The following is a 23,016-nucleotide window of genomic DNA, read 5'->3' on the forward strand; positions in this document are numbered from 1 at the left end:
GTGAATGCCCACTTCGTCGGATGCATCCGACGAAGTGGGCATTCACCCACGAAAGCTTATGCTCCAATACATCTGTTAGTCTTAAAGGTGCCACAGGACATGGGAGGTAATTGTCCTGCTCTACTCAGCACTGCTGAGGCCTCAACCAGAGTACTGTGTCCAGTTCTGGGTGCCACATTTGGAGAGAGTCCAGTGGAAAGTAACAAAAATGATAAAAGGTTTAGAAAGCCTGACCTAAGGAAAGGTTAAAAAAATGGACACATTTAGCCCTGAGGACAGAGGACTAAGGAGGTACCTAATAGCAGTCTTCAAATAAATTAAGGGCTGCTATAAAGAGGATGACCTCTATTGTTCTCCATGTCCATTGAAGTTAGGACAAGAAATAATTGGCCTAATCTTCAGCAGGGGAGACTTAGGTTAGACATTAAGCAAAATGTTCTAACTATAACGATACTTAAGCACTGGAGTAGGTTTCCAAGGGAGGTTGTGGAATCCCTGTCACTGGAGATTTTTTAAGAACAGGTTCCAGGGGTTCTCAAACTTCATTGCACTGTGACCTCCCTTCTGACAACAAAAAATTACTACATGACCCCAGGAGGGGGGACCAAAGCCTGAGCCCACCCAAGCCCCACTGCCCTGGATGGGGGGGGGGGGGAAGCAAAGCTGAAGCCTAAGCTCTTCAAGCCCCATGATGTGGGGTTTGGACTTGGGCTTCAGCAAGTCTAAGCCAGCCCTGGCAACCCTATTAAAACAGGGTCATGACCCACTTTGGGGTCCCAACCCACAGTTTGAGAACCGCTAGCAACAAACACCTGTCAGGGATGATCTAGTATACTTGGTCCTGCTTAAGTGCATGGAGTTGCACTATATGACCTCTCAGGGTCCCTTCCAGCCCTACAGTTCTATGATTTTGTTCTCCGTGTGTGTTAAAATAATTAACATTAAAATTAAACTAGCAGCAGACACTAAAACTACATATCAGTTGCACACAAGAAAGAATTCCAGTCACAGTCACAGATTCTGTGAGAATACTATTTTTAGGGTTTTTTCAATTGCATAGAAAGTATCGCAAATTGCAAAGAGCCAAAAAATGATATCAGGAACACAAATGAATGGCAAATATTTTCGAATATGTTAACAAAAAATAGAACACTTGAACAGATGGCATTTTAAGGTAATTAGATATACACACTATTTTATACACATATACCACAGACACGATGTAAAAAACTGCATAGCTGTTCTAATTTAGAATTCCCTTTGTATGATAAAATGTAAAAACTTTATACTTCAATTGAAAATAAACACAAAAGAAAGTAATTATCTTTACAATAATTTGTTATTTTTTATTGACAGAAGTACAACCAAAAAGTTGATTTTCTAGTAGTGGTCCCTGCAGTTATTCAACAAGATAGTTCAGCTATCCTTTTAAAACTCCTCCCATAAATAGGTACTATTGCCTGTTCACAATACTTTGCAAATGAAGGACTAGATCCTGCAAATCTTACTCAAGCAAGCTGTCCTTGAAGTCACTGGTCCTACTCAAAAAATAAAAACTATTTTGTAAGAGTTAGGGCTTCAGATCAGGCCCTAAAGAAACACACATACTGAGTTAAGTTCGCATTAACCATTTCTATCCCTTACTACAAGAGAAAAACAACAACATATTTACTTATATTTGTTACTGTCCAAGATGACCCTGCACAAGCACAAGCCAACCACAAATACTCTTGAAAGAGCTATTTCTTTTGAAATGGGCAATCTAGTCCCTTCTCTTATGAAGGGCATTAACTTTTCCTGTATTTAACCATCAAGATTAAGGTGTTTCACTTTGTATTTTCCTACTTCTGTAAGCCTAAATGTCTTTTTTATCTTGGCTTCGTAGACTGCTAGACTTTGCCTACATTAGAAAGGCAAATAACAAAAATATTGTTGGCAATAGCTACACCCACAGAGGTATAGAACTCCCCCTAGTGGAGACACAAAACTTATACTCTTTTGCCAGTACAGCTGATCCCAGTTCCCCAAACAAAATAAGCTATACCAGCAAAAAAGACTAGAGCTTTTGCTCAAATAGCTATGTCGGTCAGAAGTGGTTTAAAATTAAAAAAAAGTTACACCCCCGACCAACACACCTATGCTGACGAAACTTTTAAGTGTAGACCAGGCCTTAGAATAAAAGAAAAAGCAATAATATACTAGAATAGTATGATTCAATTTACTAAAATAACAAAAAACTTCTGCCAAGTGAATGAGGCTGATAAAGAAGCATTTATTAACATCTTCAGAAAGAAGAGAAATAAGGTTGATGTCTTTTGTTAGTCTACTAATTTCTAAAGGCATCTATCACTGTGGTATCTGTTGGCAATGACATAAATTGAAAATTATATCTTTAATCCATCAGAAACGCTCTTCTCCCACAGATTTTGAAGCTTCCAACTAACAAAACAGTTGATTCTCAGTGGTTTATTCCAGTTGCAGGTTGCCAGAACCAGAACAGTGACTTGGCTGTTGATGAAATTCCTGTTGAATTATAAGCGTAGCACCAAAATCAGAATGTTGCAAACTAAAGCTCAGTCTAACCACTGTTCTAGTAAACTGCACAACAGACGACCACTGAAAAGGTCTGCCTGCTTCTGGCCCCTTCAAGTCAAAACAGGCTGATTAGCTTTCGTGATTCTATAAAGAGAAACTACCACAGAAAGAACAAAGGGAGAGGTAGTCTCTGAAACTGCTCAGTCCCATCCCATTTAGTATTCAAACATAAGGACTAAGATGGAGATATTCAATAGGTGGCCCGCCAAGGCTTCCTGTGTGATCCACCAGCTCACCTTAAAATGAGGTTTATAATTATATAAACTGTGATGTGCTGCCTATCATTTAATGCTTACGACTTCCTTAGTAAATAACTTACTGGCAGAGATTAATTTGTAATGAAAGAGGTGCTGGGGCTATTGTCACCCTTACTTCTGCGCTGCTGCTGGCAGCGGCGCTGTCTTCAGAGTTAGGCGGCCAGAAAGCAGCAGCTGCTGGTTGGGAGCCCAAAGGTGCCGGGGCTATGAACTGTCAAGGCTAGAGGTGCTGGGGCTCAGCCCTGGTACAAATTAAGCACTGCTTACAGGATCTTAAGTTCTTGTGATAGCATCAGCCGTGATTGAGCTAGGACACTGCCCATTTTTCATGGTGGAAAATGGAGCCAAAAATTAATCTGAGTGGAATTAAACGTCAGAAAGTCAACAGCAAAAAACAAGCTTTTAATCCAAACTGGACAGTGGATTTTCTTATTATTATGACACCTCATTTACATGCAAAACCTCTGTATTTAATATGCCACACCACTTTGTCTGTAAGGTCATCAACATGAGGCGCCACTTTGAATCAAAGCATAGTAAACTTCAAAGTGACCTATCCTTCTGGCAGTGTTACAAGACGTGACAAAATTGAAAATCTGAAGTCTTCATATCACGCTTAAATGTCATTCTCACAACATCAGCGACAGTACAGGAAAAAACAACAGCTGCTTCTCTTTGGATAATGTTGGTAGAAGCTAAAATGAAAAAGCTTTTTCTGGATGCTGAGCTTGTGATGGAGTGAATTTTGGAAATGCTGGAGGAGCTTTTTGCCAGAAATAAAAACAAAGATGACATTGTGAACCATGTGAAGCAAGTTCCCTTGTCTGATTCCATGGCAGTGAGAAGATCGGAGGTAATTTACGAGGATTGTTTGTCAGCACTGCTTTCCAACTTAAAAAAAACCACCACCAAATACATGTCTCTTGCAGTGGACGAATCAAGTGATTTAAGGGACACTGCCCAGCTATGACTATTTGTTAGATTTTAAGATAGTGAAATTTTCAAGGAAGAATTTTTGTACTTAATATCATTAGAAATCTACACAAACAGGAGAGATCATTTTTGAAAAGGTAAATGGCTTTTTTGAAAAAAAAATTGTTTAGTTCTGCAGAAAGTAAACTTGCTTGTTACAGACGGAGGTCCCTCCATGACAGGTAAAGAGAAGGGCTTTGCTTCACGTTTGGCAGCGATACACCCTTCATTAAATACACTTCACAGCATCATTCACTAGACTGTCCTGTGCAGTAAGTTGTCTGGGGTACTTGAAAAAAAAACAATGGGAATTGTGATGCGATTAGCTAACTACATACGCTCAACTTCTAGCTTGCAACATCATCTTTTTAAAATCTCTTTTAAGAGGATTTGCTTTTACTTGTTCGCGATCCATTTGTTGTCTCTGCCGACAGACATTGCCTGTCTGAAGCAAAGAACATTCTTGATTCATTTGATGAAGGTGCCTTTCAATTTGAAATTGTAAGGCTCCAGAACTCAGATATCTTGAAGGCAAAATTCAGGGAAGTGGGACTCTGTGATTTTTGGACTCATTATGCTGGCCAGTTTCAGAATAGATAGAATCTAGCCATCTATCTTTTACGATGTTCGGATCAACATACCTCTGTGATTCTGGGCTTTCTACCATGAACATTTTAAAAAACCAATACCGCGATCGCTTGACAGATGAGCATCTTCACTAGTGCATGCACTTTGCCCTGACCTCCTACAAACCACGCTTCACAAAGCTTGCCAGAGATGGTCAATGTCACCTCTCCCATTAGAGAGTGTCACAAACACAGGTAATAATGTTGATTTATAAACTTTGTTAAAAGATAGAAAAACTAATACTTATGTTGAAATAAAGGTCTTTTACTGGCAGCTGAAGGCTTTTTTTTCCCCCCCTTTCTTTTGGTCAGCCTTCTGCACAAATGGCCCGCCTCTTGTCATAAAATTCTCAAATCGGCCTGCGGGTAGGTCTAATTGAGTATCACTGGACTAGGACCTTGAAGTGTACCTGAAATTGGAGTGATAGCCAAGATAGAGAGCTGAACATTGGCATAATGGTTTCTCATTGGGTTGCACTACCTGGCAGATGGGCAATATTCTAGGTCAAACCAACATATATAGCCCAACCTGAAATTACTTAGCTTTTAATTATTATTCTTTGAAGAATTCTCACTCCTTAATCTTAGACTTCATGCAAAACTGGCAGAGCTCCATTAACTCTTAATGTATTCTGACCCTTGAGGGTGGCAAGATAGATTGTGAATCAGATGCTCTACTGGTTGTCATGTGCCACTTCCTACAGAGTATAAAATCTGCCCTCCAAATGCTAGTAGGTTTCTTCAACTGAAGAAACTGCCAAAAAAATAAAGGTCAATTCAAGGTAGCCAAAAAAGGTATGAAAAAATGTACCTCAGAGAAAAAGTAAAACAAAAGAAAGAGACCAAACAAGTGTGAAGAAAAAAAAGACGTAAAAAAAAAAAGAGAGAGAGTAGAGTTTCAATAGCAGAGCTAGGTGGAGAAGATAAAGAAACAAAAGTGAACAGCATCTATCTTCCGTTGTATAGTTTTATTAGACCTCATTTCCTATGTATTAAATTCAGACAATAAATTTTACTCAGTTAATTAATATTTTTCTTAAAGCTGTTAAACCTAATTCCATTCAGTTTATATTTCCACAGTATGATTCAAGCAGGTCATTATTAAAATGTCCAAAATGAAACTAATTTTGTTAAAATTCCAATCTTTAAATGACTTCAATTAGCCACCAGATTTTGTAAAATCATATTTGAGGAAATCAACTCTATCTCAGGGAAAATCTATTCTTTCTTTCCTTAATTGTAAAAAAAAATGTGTATTATTAAAATTTAGTGGAAATTTTACTAAGGATGAATTTAAAACAAAGCATAAATTGTTATTTAATATTTAGGGACAGCCAGCCAAAAGGATAATATACATTTTATATAAATCATGGACATTCTTGATTTCTAAGTATAAAATTGGCCACTCTTTTCTAGATGATACTGCTTTACAAACTAGGAACCTTAGCCAATATTATCAATCATGGATACTTAAAGTCTGGCAACTAAATCGACATTTAGACCTTTAAACAAGTGGCCGTTTTCTGAGATGCTGAACACACACAAATGCCACTAAAGTCAACTGAAGAAGCAGTGCTTAGAAACTCTGAAATTCAGGTTATGTACTTAGATTAGACTATCTAATTTTAGGCACCCAAGTTTGGATCTTTTGAACTTCTGATTCAAAAAGAGAATCAGATAATTTATAAATATAAAAGACCTCTTATCTAAGTTTATCCCCTTGCATCACTTCTGGTTGGTATTGGTAGATTTCTATGGAAACCCCATTAGCTCGCTATTTAGCCTCCCTTTGTGGAATTTGCCCATTGTTGGAGGCATTCAATCTCCTTTGCTGGTTATTCCACTCTTACAGCACAGAAGTCCAGGTGGATACCAAAAAAGTATCTTGGATACGATAATGGAAATATGTCTGTCAACTTCAATGGATTACTGCACAAAACTAATTATGACAAGGTGCTTTTTTATAACTATCAACTGTTTTTCTTTGAACTTGCTGTTCCAAAACAGAAATATTGTAAATTCTGAGCAGTGACAATTAAAATGTATATATATTATCTTATTTTGAGAGATGGAAGTATACATTAGGAATGGAATTATGTGCTCCTGACTCAGGCAAAATTACCATTGAAATGGATTCTCAAGTATTAGTCACTCCATCGTAAAAAATAGAAATCCTGTAAATGTTAGAAGAGTTACTCACTACCCAACAGAGTTGGAAAGCACAAGTCCTTCATGAGGCGGCTTTACTTCCATATAATAATTATGCTTCTGTAGGAATTGCCTCGAGTATTCCTCAGGTTCACACAATTCTTAAATAACTGCTTTATTAATTTTGGGACAGATTGTACTATATTTTAAACCCCAATACAAAACTAAGAATATGCAACACAGTGCCAATCTTTACACTGAAACTACATTATTAGCAAAATGGATGGACTTCGTACAAACCACTACAAATTAGTAACCAAATATAATTTAGCAGCACTAAATGTATTTATGTTTAGATTAGCAGATGCCTGCGAGAAAATGGACCCAGAGTCCATACTTTTATTAAAAAGGAATTAAGAAAGCTGCACAAGGACATATGGGCTGGAACATAAAAGCATTTTTTTCCCCAATTTGTAAGATGCTAATACTAATTCTAAGCCCCTTAACAACTTTCAAGTAAAATGCCATTTACATTCCAATAGTCGTAAAAACTAAGAGATGAACAAGGAGCAAATACGGTATCTTGGGGGGAAAGATGTAATTGTCATTTAATAAAGTACCCATACATGGGGTTTTAAGTTCATTCTTTTTGGGGAGAGGGGAGGGTTGGGCAGGATAGAAAGGACGGTTCATTGGTTAGAGAACTAGCCTAGGACTCAAGAGACCCAGATTCAATTCCTTGCTCCACCAGATTTCCTGTCTGACCTTGGATACTTAAGCCTCTCTGTGCCCCAGTTTCCCCATTTGTAAAATGGGGAACTGTACTATCCTACCTCACAGGGGCACTGCAAGTATAAATACATTAACATTGTGAGGTTATCAGATGCTATGATGTAAGTATCATAAGAACCTAAGACAGAAAGAAAAGATGTAAAAATATGGGGGAGGTAACCCCCCGTTACCAGCAGCACAGGCCCAGTTCTGCAAGTACACGCACATTGGGGTTCATCCCCTCATAGATGCTATAAGAAGCTGATAACGATCCTGTTAGTTTTCTCACTAGCACCATCATATGAAAAAAGCCTCTTTATGCATGAGCAGTGGTGAGATAGATGTAACTCTGAACAATGTGGAATTCTCTGAAATAGAAGTGAGAGTGGAAAGTGTGGCTATCGCTTACACTCCTGCTATGAACTTAGAACCCTGATACTATTTTGTACGTTGGAGGAAAGGGGAATGACTGAATTACTGTTTGCAAACTAGAACTCAAATATTTAATAAGCAACCTTAGCCAAAAGGCTGACTAAATAAGGTACACAGTTCTAGAAGGGGAGGAAATGAGTAGCTACATATATTATCATCCTTTCTGGGACCACAGTCTCACTCAAGTTAAAATTTGAAGGGCTTAGATTATTTTCTGGTGAATTTTATTAGTTTTACCCAAGAGGTGCAAAGACTAATGCTATCACAACAGAGAGAGGGAGTATGGACAGCACTATTACAAGCTGAGTCACCCAAAAGCATTTTATCTTGCTTTATTATAACACAGTGCCTTAAATAGGCTTCTGAAGCACTATCATTTGTTATGTGATAGAGTGATAGCAGCAAGCTAACTTAGTATTACAGTGAAATGAAATCCGGTGCATCTGCAGTGTGGCTCTCAGTAGACAGACCAAGTTCCCTTGTTATTCTCCAGCAGTAACGGCTGCAGGCTCCCTTCCTCTTCTACAGTAGAGAAACATGGAGGGAAGCTGGTGAGAGCTGCCATGTTGCTGTTATCAAAGAGAGGAGCCAGGCCTGCCTGCTGAGAGCCATGCTGCAGGTGAGAATTAGAAGTCCCTGCTGGCATATCACATGGCCAGAAACTGTAACTGGAAGACTCTTCCCTGTGCAGCTGCAGCCATCAGCCTGCTCTTCCTCCTTATATCCTTTCAAGCTTCCTTCTTCAGTAGCAAGCAGGTTCTTGGAGTCCCACACAAAACATGGAGGTGGACCAGTCTCTACACCCCTGGAAGAAGAGTCTTGCCCGTCACAAACCCAGAATCTGAGTATTTTGTAACTCCCTGGAGTTGTCCACCATGCCTCAAACCTAGAACAGGAAGCAAGGGATGTAAATTTCACAGTGGTCTCACATCAAAATATATATTTAAAATGGCTGTCACTAGAGTTCAATATACCCATAGTTCTATATTTGAGGGACTTCTCACTCTAGACCGCTAACAGCTTCCATTTTGACACTCTATTTTCAAATGCTCATAACTTTCCAAAACAATGCTTCTTCTGGGCTAAAAATATCTTCAGTTGGTCTTAGCCAAATGTTTAAGAGTGTGTTCTTTTTAATTTGATGAGACTGCATTCAGTCAATTTTCAGTAGCATATGCATTTTCCCCCATTCTACAAAATCATTGTCACCCTTTTCCCCACATATCTGTGAGCTGAAACCTCACTGGTACACTTCGGGCAGTCTCTCTAGAAGTCCCAGCTTTCTCCTAACTGGGCCCCTTCAATTCGCCTACAATTAACCAGTCCATAAATTCTAACCTAAATTCAGTTTATCAGTAGAGCCCTGTGTGGCTCCCGGGGATATAAATCTATATCTGCAAAGCTGCAGGGCTCTACCAGGAACTGCAACAGCAGCAACATGTCAGGCTGCCGCTCCCAGGAGCCAGTGCCCTCTGCCGGCAGCTCCTCTGGTGTGGTTGTACTGCCTCCAGCCCCGCCCACTTGGGCGGGCACCAGGCTCACTGGAAGCTGTTCCTGGTCCCACTAGTGTGGGCAAGTGGCTAGCACGCTCCCGGGCAGGAGTTCCTTCCACACAGCGGGCTGTGTCTCATGCTCGGGAGCGTGTAAGCTGCTTCATATTCTCCCTGGCCTGGCCTTGGCTTGTGAAGGCTACTTCTCTTGACAGAAAATCAGCATCCTGATGCAAACTTCCTGCCCACTGTTATATCTGGAAGGCACATGGTTGTAATGATAGGTACCATCTCATGATTCTTGGGTTCGTCTCTTTCATTATAATCAGCCAGCACGAGGGGGTTTGACTGTAACTAATGTGAATTAATTCCCTAGGAGGTAGTACTGTAGGTTTTCAATCCCCTACCTGACAGCCAAGCATTCCTTCTCTATCATCGAGCACACTCTCTCGTGAGGAAAGAGTTTCTAGCTGATGTACACTGTCTGGTGGTTCTTCTCCATCTACCCTTAGGGAAAGGACTGCCTCCAGCCCTACCTTCGATGCATCTGTTTGCAATACAAATTCCTTCTCCAAGTTTGGACAATACAACACTATGTGACAGCAGAATATGCCCTTGAGCTCTTGAAAACCCCTTTCAAGATGGACGTTCATAAAGCCCATCTTGGGGTAGTATCCTTAGGTCAGTTAGAGGGGCTGCTATGGTACCAAATGCGGTATTAACTAGCGATAGTAGCCCGTTAGGCATAGGAAGGCCTTCACTTGCCTTTTGGTGGCGGTCTTGTATGCCTGTAAGGCATAAACCTTAACCACCAAATAGTGGACTTGCACTCCACTAACTAAGTGTCCCAGGTAACGGGCTTCCAGTTTTCCTATCGCACTGTAGCAGGGGGGACACCCGCTCCTGCCCTGAGGGGTTTGGAACAGCCCTGGGAGAAGGCTGTTGCAGGAAGAAGCAGCTACTGGGCTGATTGGGGGAAGTAGCTGCAGCTGGGCCACGCCCCAATCAGAGCCCAGCTGGCCCTATAAAGAGGCTGGGAGCCAGGCGCTCAGCAGTCTCTCGCTGCACTCAGAGGGAAAAGGGCCTGGCTGCAGGGAGCTTGAGCCAGAGTACCTGGGTGGAGCAGGGCTGGGGAAAGGCTGAGAAGCTGGGGAGTTCCAGCCTGGAAAGCCCCAGACTGTGGCCTAGCATTGGGCCAAGGGGTACTGGGGGTTGCAGAGGGCAGCCCAGAGGTAGGCCAAGGCAGCAGGTCCAAACCCTCCTTGCCAATGATGAGTGGGTTGATACTGCAGTCTGCCCCAGGCGTGGGGCTAGACGATGACTGACAGTAGTCTTACACTGAGGCGAGGTGGGGTTAGTGGGTAAGGGTTCCCCTGGGAGGGGAGACCCAGCGTGTGGGGGTACTGCCAGGGGGCAGCACCCAGAATAAGGGGCACCGGGGTCCTGGGAGGGACACGGGGGCCAGTGCTAATGACAAGGCGGATCACCGGCCTGCAGAGGGCACTCCGGGCTGGATTGAGCTAATTCCCAGGATAACCAGCAAGAGGCGCCGCAGGGGTGAGTCCGACCCCTTACATGCACATTTAGCAGAGTTAGCTGTTAACCCAGCTTCCCTCAGTGATCAGAGAACAGTGGATACTTTATCCAGATGGGAATCCCAATCCTTGCTAAAAATGACTACATTGTCCAAGTATGCTACTACACATTGAAAAGTAGTGGCCGCCACCTGTGTAATCTGCAGGGCATCGTCTTAAAATGAAATAGGCACAGTGGCATAGAAAAAGACACCTTCTCCTCAGAGCCTGGGGTCAGAGAGATCTGCCAGTACCATTTCGTCAAATCCAGAGTGGTGATGTATGGGTTTTTTTCCATCCACTCTAAGAGTTTGTCCACCTACAGAATGGGGTGGGCATCAAATTTTGAAACTCTTCATTTTTTCTGAAATCTATATAGAAACCCAGTGAACAATCTGGCTTTAGAACCAGCACAATAGGACTCCTCCAGTCACTCTGGGGATTCCTCTATTACCCTGAATTCTAATACAGTCCTGGGCTCTTTCTCAACAGCCCCTCTCAATTTGTTGGGAATTGGTCAGTGGTCCTTCCTGTATTACCTTTACCTGGTTCCGTATTAATGTGATAGTGAGCCATGCACATCTTCCCAGGGTGAGCTGAGAATACCTTTGTAAAAGCAGCCACCAGTTGGTGTGCCTGTTCCTTTTGCTTCTGGTTTAGGTTCTCTCAGAGCCACTGAGCTTTCTTTTAGGCAATTCAAAGTCCTGGGCCACTGCATTGTCAAGTCCTCAATATATTGTCTGGACTTCCCCAATGAGGAGTGCAGAAAACTGGACTGCCCTTTGGGCTGAGGGTCATCAAGATGCCATCGCCACCCTTTCAAACATTACCAAGAATAACTCCAGGTCATCATCTGTCATCATCTTTGGAAGCAACAGGGTCAGAGTGGTCCTTGAAGTTTGGGGGAATGCATTCCCCAGTGGGGTGGAGCAGCAGTCTGTAGCAATTCCACCATTCGTCGTAAACAACTGTTGCTGGTGTGACGCCATCTGTTCAAACACTTGTCGCTGTCCTGCTTGTGAATCAGCCAGCCATTGCAGGAACTGTGTGTGTGTGTGTGTGTGTGTACGCACAAAAAAAAAGCTTCTCTTTTCTACAGGGCAGTTAAAGGTGCCCTCATTTCTGGTACCATATTGTCAACTGCTCTTGGAGCAGTCTCTCTAGAGGTCCCAAGTTTCTTCTAACTGGTCCCCTTCAATTCGCCAACAGTTAGACCAATCTATAAATTCTTAATCTAAATTGAGTTTATCAGCCCTTAAACTCCAGTGCTTGCAGTCTTCCTTTATCACCTTGTCCGTTTCTTAGAGGAAGCCTGGTATGGGGCAGTTGCACCTCTGCTATCCCAGGCCTTTCTGCCTCCCCTTCCCCCTTTATAGCTAGGCACGTTTTCTTTATTGACCACAGCTGTGGGTGCATGCTTCCACAAGGGCCAGTTCTGGAAGCTGTGCTGGGATGTGGTCAGCCTGACTGCCTGCAAGCAGGGAAGACTCTGCTCTCCCTTCTGCCTAGTCAGTATGGGGTTTGTAAACACCATTACACACCCCTTTTGTGAATTCACAATGCACATTCTCCTCATCCAGCCCAACCAAGAGTCAGTGAAGAGGCAAAACTGAGACAATAAATCTTAAAGCGAAACATCTTCCACTAAAAACTCCACTAACAGCACAAACTGGAGGAATTGTGGTCATATAAAGATTGGAGAGCCTACAATTTTAAGAGACTCTTCATATTTTTGGCAGCATTCTGCAAATGTAATTTTTTGTCAATTTACTTGCTAAGATGCAGCCACCACAAAATATAAGTTGATGAGCTGTAGCCTTGTCACCTGGGCTGGGCTACACAGGAAGGTATTTTCAGCAGATGTTTTTTGCAGTGATTACAGTTGTACAACTACCGTATGTAGAAAGAGTGCATCCACACTGCTTCATTTATGCCATCTTTACCTAAATCCCATGTGAATCACTGCATTCAGAAAATTACCCCACACAACATTCTAGGCAGATATTCCATAGTGCAATATTCTGCCACTGGACTCTATGTATTCTGGAATTTTTCTCATGAGGCATTGTGCGATACCTACTGGAATTCTAGGACTTCGGCGCAAACTAATAAACTCAGATTTTCCTCTCATGATATCCCATACTTCATTTGCTTTTCATAGATTCATAGAATGTCAGGGTTGGAAGGGACCTCAGGAGGTCATTTAGTCCAACCCCCTGCTCAAAGAAGGACCAATCCCCAACTAAATCATCCCAGCCAGGGCTTTGTCAACCCTGACCTTAAAAACCTCTAAGGAAGGAGATTCCACCACCTCCCTAGATAACCCATTCCAGTGCTTCACCATGCTCCGAGTGAAATTTTTTTCCCTAATATCCAACCTAAACCTCCCCCACTGCAACTTGACACCATTACTCCTTGTTCTGTCATCTGCTACCACTGAGAACAGTCTAGATCCATCCTCTTTGGAACCCCCTTTCAGGTAGTTGAAAGTAGCTATCAAATCCCCCCTCATTCTTCTCTTCTGCAGACTAAATAATCCCAGTTCCCTCAGCCTGTCCTCATAACTCTTGTGTTCCAGCCCCCTAATCATTTTTGTTGCCCTCCGCTGGACCTTTTCCAATTTTTCCACATCCTTCTTGTAGTATGGGGCCCAAAACTGGACACAGTACTGTACTCCAGATGAGGCCTCACCAAAGCCAAATAGAGGAGAATGATCACGTCCCTCGATCTGCTGGCAATGCTCCTACTTATACAGCCCAAAATGCTGTTAGCCTTCTTGGCAACAAGGGCACACTCTTGACTCATATCCAGCTTCTCGTCCACTGTAACCCCTAGGTCCGTTTCTGCAGAACTGCTGCCTAGCCACTCGGTCCCTAGTCTGTAGCAGTGCATGGGATTCTTCCATCCTAAGTGCAGGACTCTGCACTTGTCCTTGTTGAACCTCATCAGATTTCTTTTGGCCCAATCCTCTAATTTGTCTAGGTCCCTCTGGATCCTATCCCTATCCTCCAGCATATCTACCACTCCTCCCAGTTTAGTGTCATCTGCAAACTTACCGAGAGTGCAATCCACACCATCCTCCAGATCATTAATGTAGTTATTGAACAAAACTGCCCCCAGGACCGACCCTTAGGGCACTCTGCTTAATACCGGCTGCCAACTAGATATGGAGCCATTGATCACTAGTAATAAAGCATCATTTTCAAACTGTTATGAGGCAGCATGAAGGAAACACAGTTGAGTGTTGCAATCCTAGCAGCCATTAATATGAACAGGATGGCCCAGATGTCAAGCAGCCAGCTTTGGAAGAGTCAGGAGGCAGCCACCAGCATAGCCACCATGATGCTGGGCAGTTACTTGGAGGAGGCAGAGAAGGAGGAGATGGGAAACTGAGAAATTACTTCTTTCTGCATGACATTTTCATTTGGTGTAGCACTGCTTCTGGGCTCAGCCAACCAGCACTGCCTGGTGGGAAAGGATACTGCTGAAGAACTGGGATGATCAGCAGTAGCAGCAGAACTTCAGGATGTGAAAGACTAATTTTCCTCAAGACTGGTGGAGAGCTCACCCCAGAGCTGCAGTGTCAAAACACCAACATGAGAGCTCTCCTCAGTGTGGAGAAGCCTTTGACCATCACTGCCATCTAGAAGCTCACCACCTAATTTCTATCAGCCAGTAGCTAACCAGATTGACTTTGATAGATCGACTATTGGGCTACTGTTATGGAGGCACGCACTGTTATTAAGAGGTGTTACCGCCCCAGGGGATACAGATGGGTAATGCAAAGGTTACTGACAGATTTGCACAGTAGGAGATCCCAAATTGTATAGGAGCCATTAAGGGGACTTCATGTCTATTGTTTGCCTCCCCACACACCAGACCTCATCAATGGAAAGGGGCATTTCTCCACTGTGGTGCCAAGTCCTGTTGATCACTGAGGTAGATTCACGAATATTAAGTTGGGGTAGTCTGGAAAGGACCATGATGCGGGGATCTTTAGAACTTACAAGTTTTTTAAAAGAAAAACTGAAGACCATTATAGACAATATATATTCCTCCTGTCATTCTAGGAGACCGAGCTTACAAAACCTTTAAAGGTATGTCCACACAGTGAGCAGCAGCAAGTCTGAGCCTGGGTGGACAGACTGAGGTTCATGCTACAATGCTATTCATAGCTGTGTACACATTCGGGCTTTGGCTTGGAAGCCTAGGGAAGGCTTCAGAGCCCGAGCTCCAGTTGGAGCCACAACATCTATACAGCTGTATTTAGCACCATAGCATGAGCCCTGTGAACCAGTCTGTCAACTCGGCTTTTGGAACTTGCTGCCACAGCTTGTGTAGACATATCCTTACTGGACACTTGGATATGAGAACGGAACTGACCAACCATACTCTGAGCAGCTGTAAAATAACAGTGAAGTGTGAATTTGGAAGACTGAAGGAAAGGTGCAAGTGTCTTATGACAAGGCTGGATGCTTCTGAAAAATATGTGCCTCATGTTATAGCTGCTTGCTGCATTTTGCGCATCTATGGGAACAAGAACCTCATCAAGGGCAGGGAGGTAGAGGGGAATAGATTTGCAGAACTCTGTGTACAGCCAAAGAGGGTGCCTTTGCAAAATGTCCCAACTGGCCAGGAGAAACAAGGTCAGGGAAGCTCTGAGATGAGGTTTATTTGTATATACAAACTGTTTCATTTGATAAAACTAGCATCTGATTTAGCCTTCTGTCTACCAAGCAGGCTACACACCAAAGGATCACAGAGCTGCAGGACCGTTCCCTTGCCCCCAACTCTGACACATGACAGTTTTAGGCAAAATCATTAGAAAAATCTAACAGTTTGCCTAACAAGCATAGACCAGAAAGCATTTTTTTAAAACATGTTACCCTAGACCAAGATGCTATTGTGTTTAAAGTGGAAGTGTAGATGTCATCAGCCAGTAATTTATTATATTTCTTATTCACACCTAGATCAGATATAACACATTTCCTCTTGTCTTAAAGGGAGTTTAGATATTACACATCAAACATGATGTCTGTTCTGAAGCACTCCAAATGTTAGTTTCTTATGGATATGCAATATCCCAGAAATATTACTACAAGTCCCATATGAGAATAACTTAAAATTCAAAGTTTCATCCTCTGGCAAATATATTAAAAGTCACTGATAGATGTGCTGATATGAAAGAGAGTTTCACTATGTGATGCAAAAGAGTAATTAAAGCAAACGACTGATACAAGGGGAAAACTAGTAAAAATCTAGATGAAAGCTGGGAAGAAAAATAATTGCTTGTGGATGAATCAGATATGCAATCTGAGGAGTTACACTTGTTTTTTTATTACCCTTGAACATTAAGGAAACTGTGAAAACTGAAGTTGTCCAGATAACAGTTATCAAATAAGAGTAAAGAACAGTGGTGGACTGAAAAAAACTAAAATACAGTTTAGTCAATATAATGAATTTAAAAAGAGGAAATTACTTTTCTGTGAATTTACTGCAACAGACTTTTCATTGAAGAGAAAATGAACTAGATGGATACAGACTCATTTGTACTCTGTGCTTCAGAGAACGCACTACCATAGGGACTTGAGGGAAAACAGGCTCTAAAGCAATAAAGAGAGACTTATGAAGGTAACTGGAAAATACTATTGCTTAAATCTATGACAGACCAATTCCTCGTAGGAGACAGCCAACAAGAATATTTACCAGGGGGGTGGGGGGGGTGATTAAACATATAATTAGTGCTGAAGTTCTCTTTTTTCTCATCAGCACCAAATGCCCAGAAACTTCCTTTTTATTTGTTTTTTTAATACTTGACTCTTTTCTCTCTGTTTCTCAGTTGTGAATGAATTTTCAGTCATCATGTATGTTGTTAGGAAGCACTATAAATAACCTTAAAGACCTGCTGACTGATCAAAGTTAGAATAGGAGTATCCACTCCCTATCAGATTTTCCATGTATTACTCTACTCTTTAGGTTTTCAGATACTGAAGAAAATAAAGGCTGACATCAGCTTTCATATTATCTACTGTGTTCAAAGCAGCGATAAGAGAAATCCTCTTATGTGGGGAAAAAACAAGTTCCAAATATTAAGGAACTCTGGCATATTTTACATACACATATTAAACACACACACAAAGATTGTAGCCTGCTTATGAAGATAACCTTTAGAATGTAAATCAATGCAACACTGCCCTGATTCTACAGCCAAGATGATAAATGATAGCACTGAGTGAAGTTCCACCATTCATCTCAGTGAGATACAGACTGAATTTAACTTAACATTTTACTGTTGACCCTTGTACTAGCATAACCCAGCTGACCCACTGTCACTGACTATATCCTATTTATTTGCAAAGAACTAAAACTGCAGGCTCTGAAAGCTTTAGAAAACCTGATATTTTCTGATGCTTCAAATACTTGATCCACCTACTATGGTTTTTAAAAGTGACATAAAAGCTGTTTACATTTATCCATTAACAATGGTGGAATCCCAGATAAAGCACATGGGATTTTGTGGATCTTCTATTGAACTTAGTTGAGCAGCAGTAACAGTTCACTTTGATATCCCAATAAATCTTTCTGAATGAGTTTCTTTGTGTTTTGCAATGTTGTCTTCCAACAGTGAACCATAAGCTAAAATGAAATTTCAGTTAAGCCTAGATTTAGATGTAGAATACCCCCAACTAATCTGGCTGTAAGTGTCATTCCACACAAAACCATGACTCTAGTTCCTTTTGTGATTTTGTTTTTTTAAAAGGAGTTCCCTTCTCCTCCCCACCCAAAGAAATACACTGGCATTTCCTGGGTGATGAACTGCACCATTCTAAGATATAAGACATATGAAACTTCTGTTATCTCCACCATCACAGAATGAAGCATGTGTGTTTGAAGTAATGGTAGATACACAGCAGTTTCGTGTTTCCACAGGAGTTTGGCAAGCTGCATCTTGTCACCATCATTGTTCAATATCGGCATTGATTGGTTGATGGATAAGCTTAAAGAGGCAGTCGTTGGTGACACTGAGCTGAACACCATCCTACTTTGAGATCTTGAATACACTGATAAAATTGTCTTGTTGGCACAATATAGTGAATCACAGCAGCTGACAGCCAGTCTGGTTGGGCAAGAAGCAACATGCATCGGTTTGGTTAATCCCAAACTAAATCCTTGGTCATTACCATTAAGCAGCCTCCAACTCCAAATTACAACCAATTTAGTATTAACCTCTTTAGACAGGATATCAAACAGATGGCAACTGTCAAGTATCTGGGCTACACCACAAACAGTGCTGGAGGATGCTCAAAATACATGGACACTTGTATAACAGCAGTTGCTTCATGTTTCTAGCCATTTAGTGGCCTTGGTTCAGACATCGTGACATCAACCTTGCTAAAAATCTGTGAATCTATAGAATCACAATTATACCAACTTTATAGTAGAGCAGTGATATGGGTGCTGAAAAAGGCTGAGGGGCAGTGGATTAATGTTTTCATTTCATCAGCTGCTCCACAATAAGTGGCAGGACAAGATCAGCAATGACGATATTTATAGCTGAAACCAGCAATTACCTCTATCAGAACTGGTTTAGTTTCAGCAGCCATCTTGGTAAAGACATATTATTAGGATTAAAAACCAATGAATTGCAGAGCACGTTTACCAAGGAATACCACTCTATGGCCAAAAAACTCAGTGGCACTATCAGATCACCAGTGACAGACATAGACTGAACGTCCAGCCAGATGTCTTAAGGATTTAGCTAGAGATCAATCTGAGTGATGCTCAATCTGCAAGGAGGCTATGTTCCCTTGGGATTTGTCTTGATGATGACGACCACTGAATCAGAAAGCCTAATGGGTTGCAAAAAAAACTTAGGCCAATATTTTTAAAGGTATCTAGACATGGGTGTGTTCAGCGTGACAATGCCTACATGATTTAGGAGCCTATTTCTTATTTTCAAAAGGGACTTAGGTACGCAGCAGCCTAAATCCCATTGACAGTCAAAGAATTTGTTTTGTTTTGTTTAAGAAAAAAGGTAAAACACCCTAAGCACTTATACACAAACACAAATACCTGTCTTACAAGAATGTTGTTTAGGGTGCAAAGTCAACCACTCAAAATTTAAGAAATACATTATGATACAGTCTTTCGTTACACAACATACAATCGCCGCTTCAGTTGGTACAGAGCAGAGATACACAAGGGATCAGAATTAAGGCTGGACAGAAAATCATGAAACTAGCATTTCCTAACTTTCAAATGTTGGACTTCGCAACTTTAACAATGTTCTTTTAATAGAGGGTATTTGTGTGTGTGTGTGTGTGTGTAATAATATACATCAGTGGTGGGCAACCTATGGCCCATGGTCTGCATGCAGCCCGTCAGAGTAATCCGCTGGTGGGCCACGAGACAATTTGTTTACATTGACTTTCTGCAGGCACGGCCGCCAGCAGCTCCCAGTGGCCGTGGTTCGCCGTTCCTGGCCAATGGGAGCTGCGGGAACCGGCAGCCAGCACGTCCCTGCAGCTCACACCACTTCCTGCAGCTCCCATTGGTCGGGAACGGCGAACCATGGCCACTGGGAGCTGCGGGTGGCCGTGCCTGCGGAAAATCAATGTGAACAAACTGTCTCGCGGCTGGCCAGCAGATTATCCTGATGGGTCACGTGCGGCCCGCGAGCCACAGGTTGCCCACCACTGATATACATGCTAACACACACACACACACACACACACACACACACACAAAACCATATCACTTGTACTCACCACTGAACAAGTGTGTGGCCAAAGTGAATCCTGCAGGCCAAACATGTCCAACCAAGTTCTAAAATGCAATTTGGTCTCCTGATGCCTTCATCTTGACTATACAGAGTTGAAATCTGAAAAATGCAGGTGCCAGCATACAAAGTTCCATCTTAATCCACAGATGGAGCAACTCATGCGGATTCCTATATTCTCCACTGGCTGCACCTCCATGTTCATGATGAGGACAAATTCAATCTGTTCCAATTATTGAAAACTGTGTCCCTTTATTTATCAAAAGCTGCCAGCATGACCCTCAGTTGTACAAGGTTTGAACATCCATGCATTAAACTGAGAATTCACCAACATTCTGATGGAGGGCTAAGATGGCTGACATTAAATAATAATAAACTACCTTACATTTATAACCTATCATTAAAAATTCCCAAAGCATTTTGCAACGTAGGAGAGATTTATTGTCCTCATTTTATAGATAGGAATGCATCTTCCCTCTCAAATTACTTAGCAAGTATTTTTATATTAATAGTTAGAACCTATGAATTATTCCAAAAATGACTTCAATAAATTTAAGTAATATACCCCTTGTGCAAACTACAGTTTATTATTAAAAACAGATACAGTTTACATACTCAGTTATCAGTTCACATGTAAAAATTCAACTCTTTTGACAGCAATCTTAATTCTGACCCAGGTCCCAGAAGACCTATTTATAAACTCTATCAAAGTATATTTGACTGGCATTGTATATCTTGAACTGTATAAAGTAAGCAATTAGTGATGCACATATTGCAAGAGTTATGCTACTGACACTCAGCAATTAGAATTTTTTCTCTCTTCTTTCATATTTGGTTTCTCAATTCATCCAAAAGTGACCCATCAATTTCAAGACCACAAAAATCCTCAGAAGGTCACAAATCATGGCTTTATAAGGAATTTCACCTGACCGTAAGAAACCCTTTTGATTCCTGGACATGTCACAAACCCTGTGCATCATTTTGCCATTCTTGGGCTCTATGTCATTTTGAAAGATGCCACTTGTTTAACTATTGTAAAAACAGACTATTTACAGTAAGTAACCAGTGTTTTAAAACATTTAACACTCGTTATATCGTAATTTCTTTCCAAAAAAAGCCTCGCAGAGATAACAAAGGAACAATAAACTCATAGGAAGCCAACATTCCAAAGAAGAACAATTAAATTTCACAGATCAACACATCTGAATTGTAAATATGTAACATTGTAAATAGAATCCCTTTAGTTCAACACCATATTTAAGATATCACAGACCCAAACATGTTACTCGTGTTTAATTGTTTGGTGGATTGAGTCCTAATATTCTATTTATTTTAAGTGCTTTGGCAGTTAGGTACTTTGCAGCTAAATGCCACTACTATATTAAAACACACAAATTACACACACAGGATTTGTTTTCAAAGGCTCCTAAGGGAATTAGGTGCCCAAGTCCCACTGAGTTTCACAAGCACCAGGGGAAAAAAATCTAATAAAAGAGACCTAAAACCTGCCATAATTATATATACATGGGGTTCTCAACCTTTTTCTTTCTGAGCCCGCCCCGTCTCCCCAACATGCTATAAAAACTCTATGGCCCATCCTTGGCACAACAATTAGTTTTCTGCAGGGCCGGCATTAGGGGGTAGCAAGCAGGGCAATTGCCCAGGGCCCCATGCCACAGGGGCCCCCATGAAGCTAAGCTGCTCAGGCTTTGGCTTCAGTCCCGGGTGGTGCGGCTTCAGCTTTCTGCCGAGGGCCCCAGCAAGTCTGATGCTGGCCCTGCTTGCAGGACCCCCGGAAACCTGCTCACGGCCCCTGACCCCTGGTTGAGAACCACTGATATATACCATTTACTTTAAGGCCTAATTGGACATATGTCCTGCATTATATCCTGAAGCCTACAAGAAGCAGCTATTTCATCAGAAGTTCATTAACTGAGAATTCCCTCCTACCTATGTTACTCTAGGAACGTAGAGCAGAAGTGACCCAATAGAACTCATCTGTCAGGACTGGATACGGGAGCAGGGGAATATTCAAACATTTACTATAATTTTGACAAATACTATAATTTGATTTTCCAGAGTACAAGATTAACGAATCCTATGATGGTAAACATAAAACCTTAATCTGAATCACAAATCAATTTAATACAGTAGAGCTCTTAGCAGCACAAGTTGCAGAGTGTGGTTTTTATTTCTCTACCAAATAAATAATTCTCTTAGGACAATAGACTGTAAGAAATCATTTTACTCACCTGCCCTTGCTGGGGTGATAAACAATTGACAACTTCTTTCACCATCACTGGTATGTGTGGTCTTCTACAATCTTCATCATCTGCACTTTGATGTAGCTTTTGAACTTCATGGTTATGCATCGTTTGTTTTTTAATTCCATAGTCATAAGTCACTTCCAGCCTTTCCGCTGAAGAATGTATATTTCTGGCCCAAATACCTACATTTATTGAGCTAGTTTCTAAACTGGACAGAAGCAATCGTTTGTAGAGTTGGCACACATACCGAAACAGCACCATACTGTAGTTAGGCCAACCTGGAAAAACAAATATTGGAAACAATTTTAAAGTAAGTATTTTAAATAATAGGTTGGGGAAGGAAGTGGAAGTACAAAAAAGCAGTCACACAACCCATGGTACAAAGTCCCAGAGAAACATTACATTGGCAGAAATTTAGATATATAGTCTCCATTATAATCGCCAATGGTGGTATGCTTTCAGGATTTCTCCAAGGCCCTTCACCCAATATGGATGCTCCAAGCCGCAATGCTTCTCTTTACGTATTACCACAAAACTCTTGTTTCCTCTCTAGCCTATGATTCTGACTGTGGCATGACATATTGAGGATACTAGTATTAAAATGAAGTATATGATAAATGATATGTGATCATATCTGAGCACAAAGTATACAAGTAAAGCCAACTAGGCTTCATTACTTTAAAAAAGTGTTACTGTCCTTTCTATGGTTAACATGCTTTCAACATCAGCACACCACAGCACAATTAATTTTGTAGTGTTCCCTGTAACCAGTTAAAATAGGAAAATGATGAGAGTCCAACACTGTAGTTGGATTTAATACAGTGCTAGAATCATGTTATGATCAATAAAAACATTTGTAGCAGTGCATGATAACATCATGTAATCAAATCTCATACTTCAAAACATCAACTGTTCAAACATTGGATGAGAAATGAAACATCAGACCATTTGTCTGGTCAAGAATAGCTATTTTCATCAGGTTCATATTGTTCGTGATCATGACATATGCTTCTTTCATACTAAGTCATACCTAGATGACAAACCAGTAAGAGTACACCTACCTATCTTCTTTATTTTAGTAGTGGAGTGCTATATCCTTTAGGCC

General features: G+C 41.3%; 1 protein-coding gene across 1 annotated transcript in view; it reads right to left on the reverse strand.

The window, feature by feature from the left end:
* Nucleotides 1-23,016, reverse strand: part of LOC115271205 (putative methyltransferase-like protein 15P1) — an 81,123-nt gene that overhangs the window by 56,072 nt on the left and 2,035 nt on the right. Inside the window, exon 2 of the mRNA XM_029911545.1 lies at nt 21,897-22,189. Coding sequence (XP_029767405.1) covers nt 21,897-22,189 — 293 coding nt within the window. The remainder of the gene's footprint in view (nt 1-21,896; nt 22,190-23,016) is intronic.

The sequence above is a fragment of the Terrapene carolina genome, unplaced genomic scaffold (assembly GCF_002925995.2).
Source record: "Terrapene carolina triunguis isolate 2854851 unplaced genomic scaffold, T_m_triunguis-2.0 Scaffold96, whole genome shotgun sequence".
Classification (NCBI taxonomy): domain Eukaryota; kingdom Metazoa; phylum Chordata; order Testudines; family Emydidae; genus Terrapene; species Terrapene triunguis.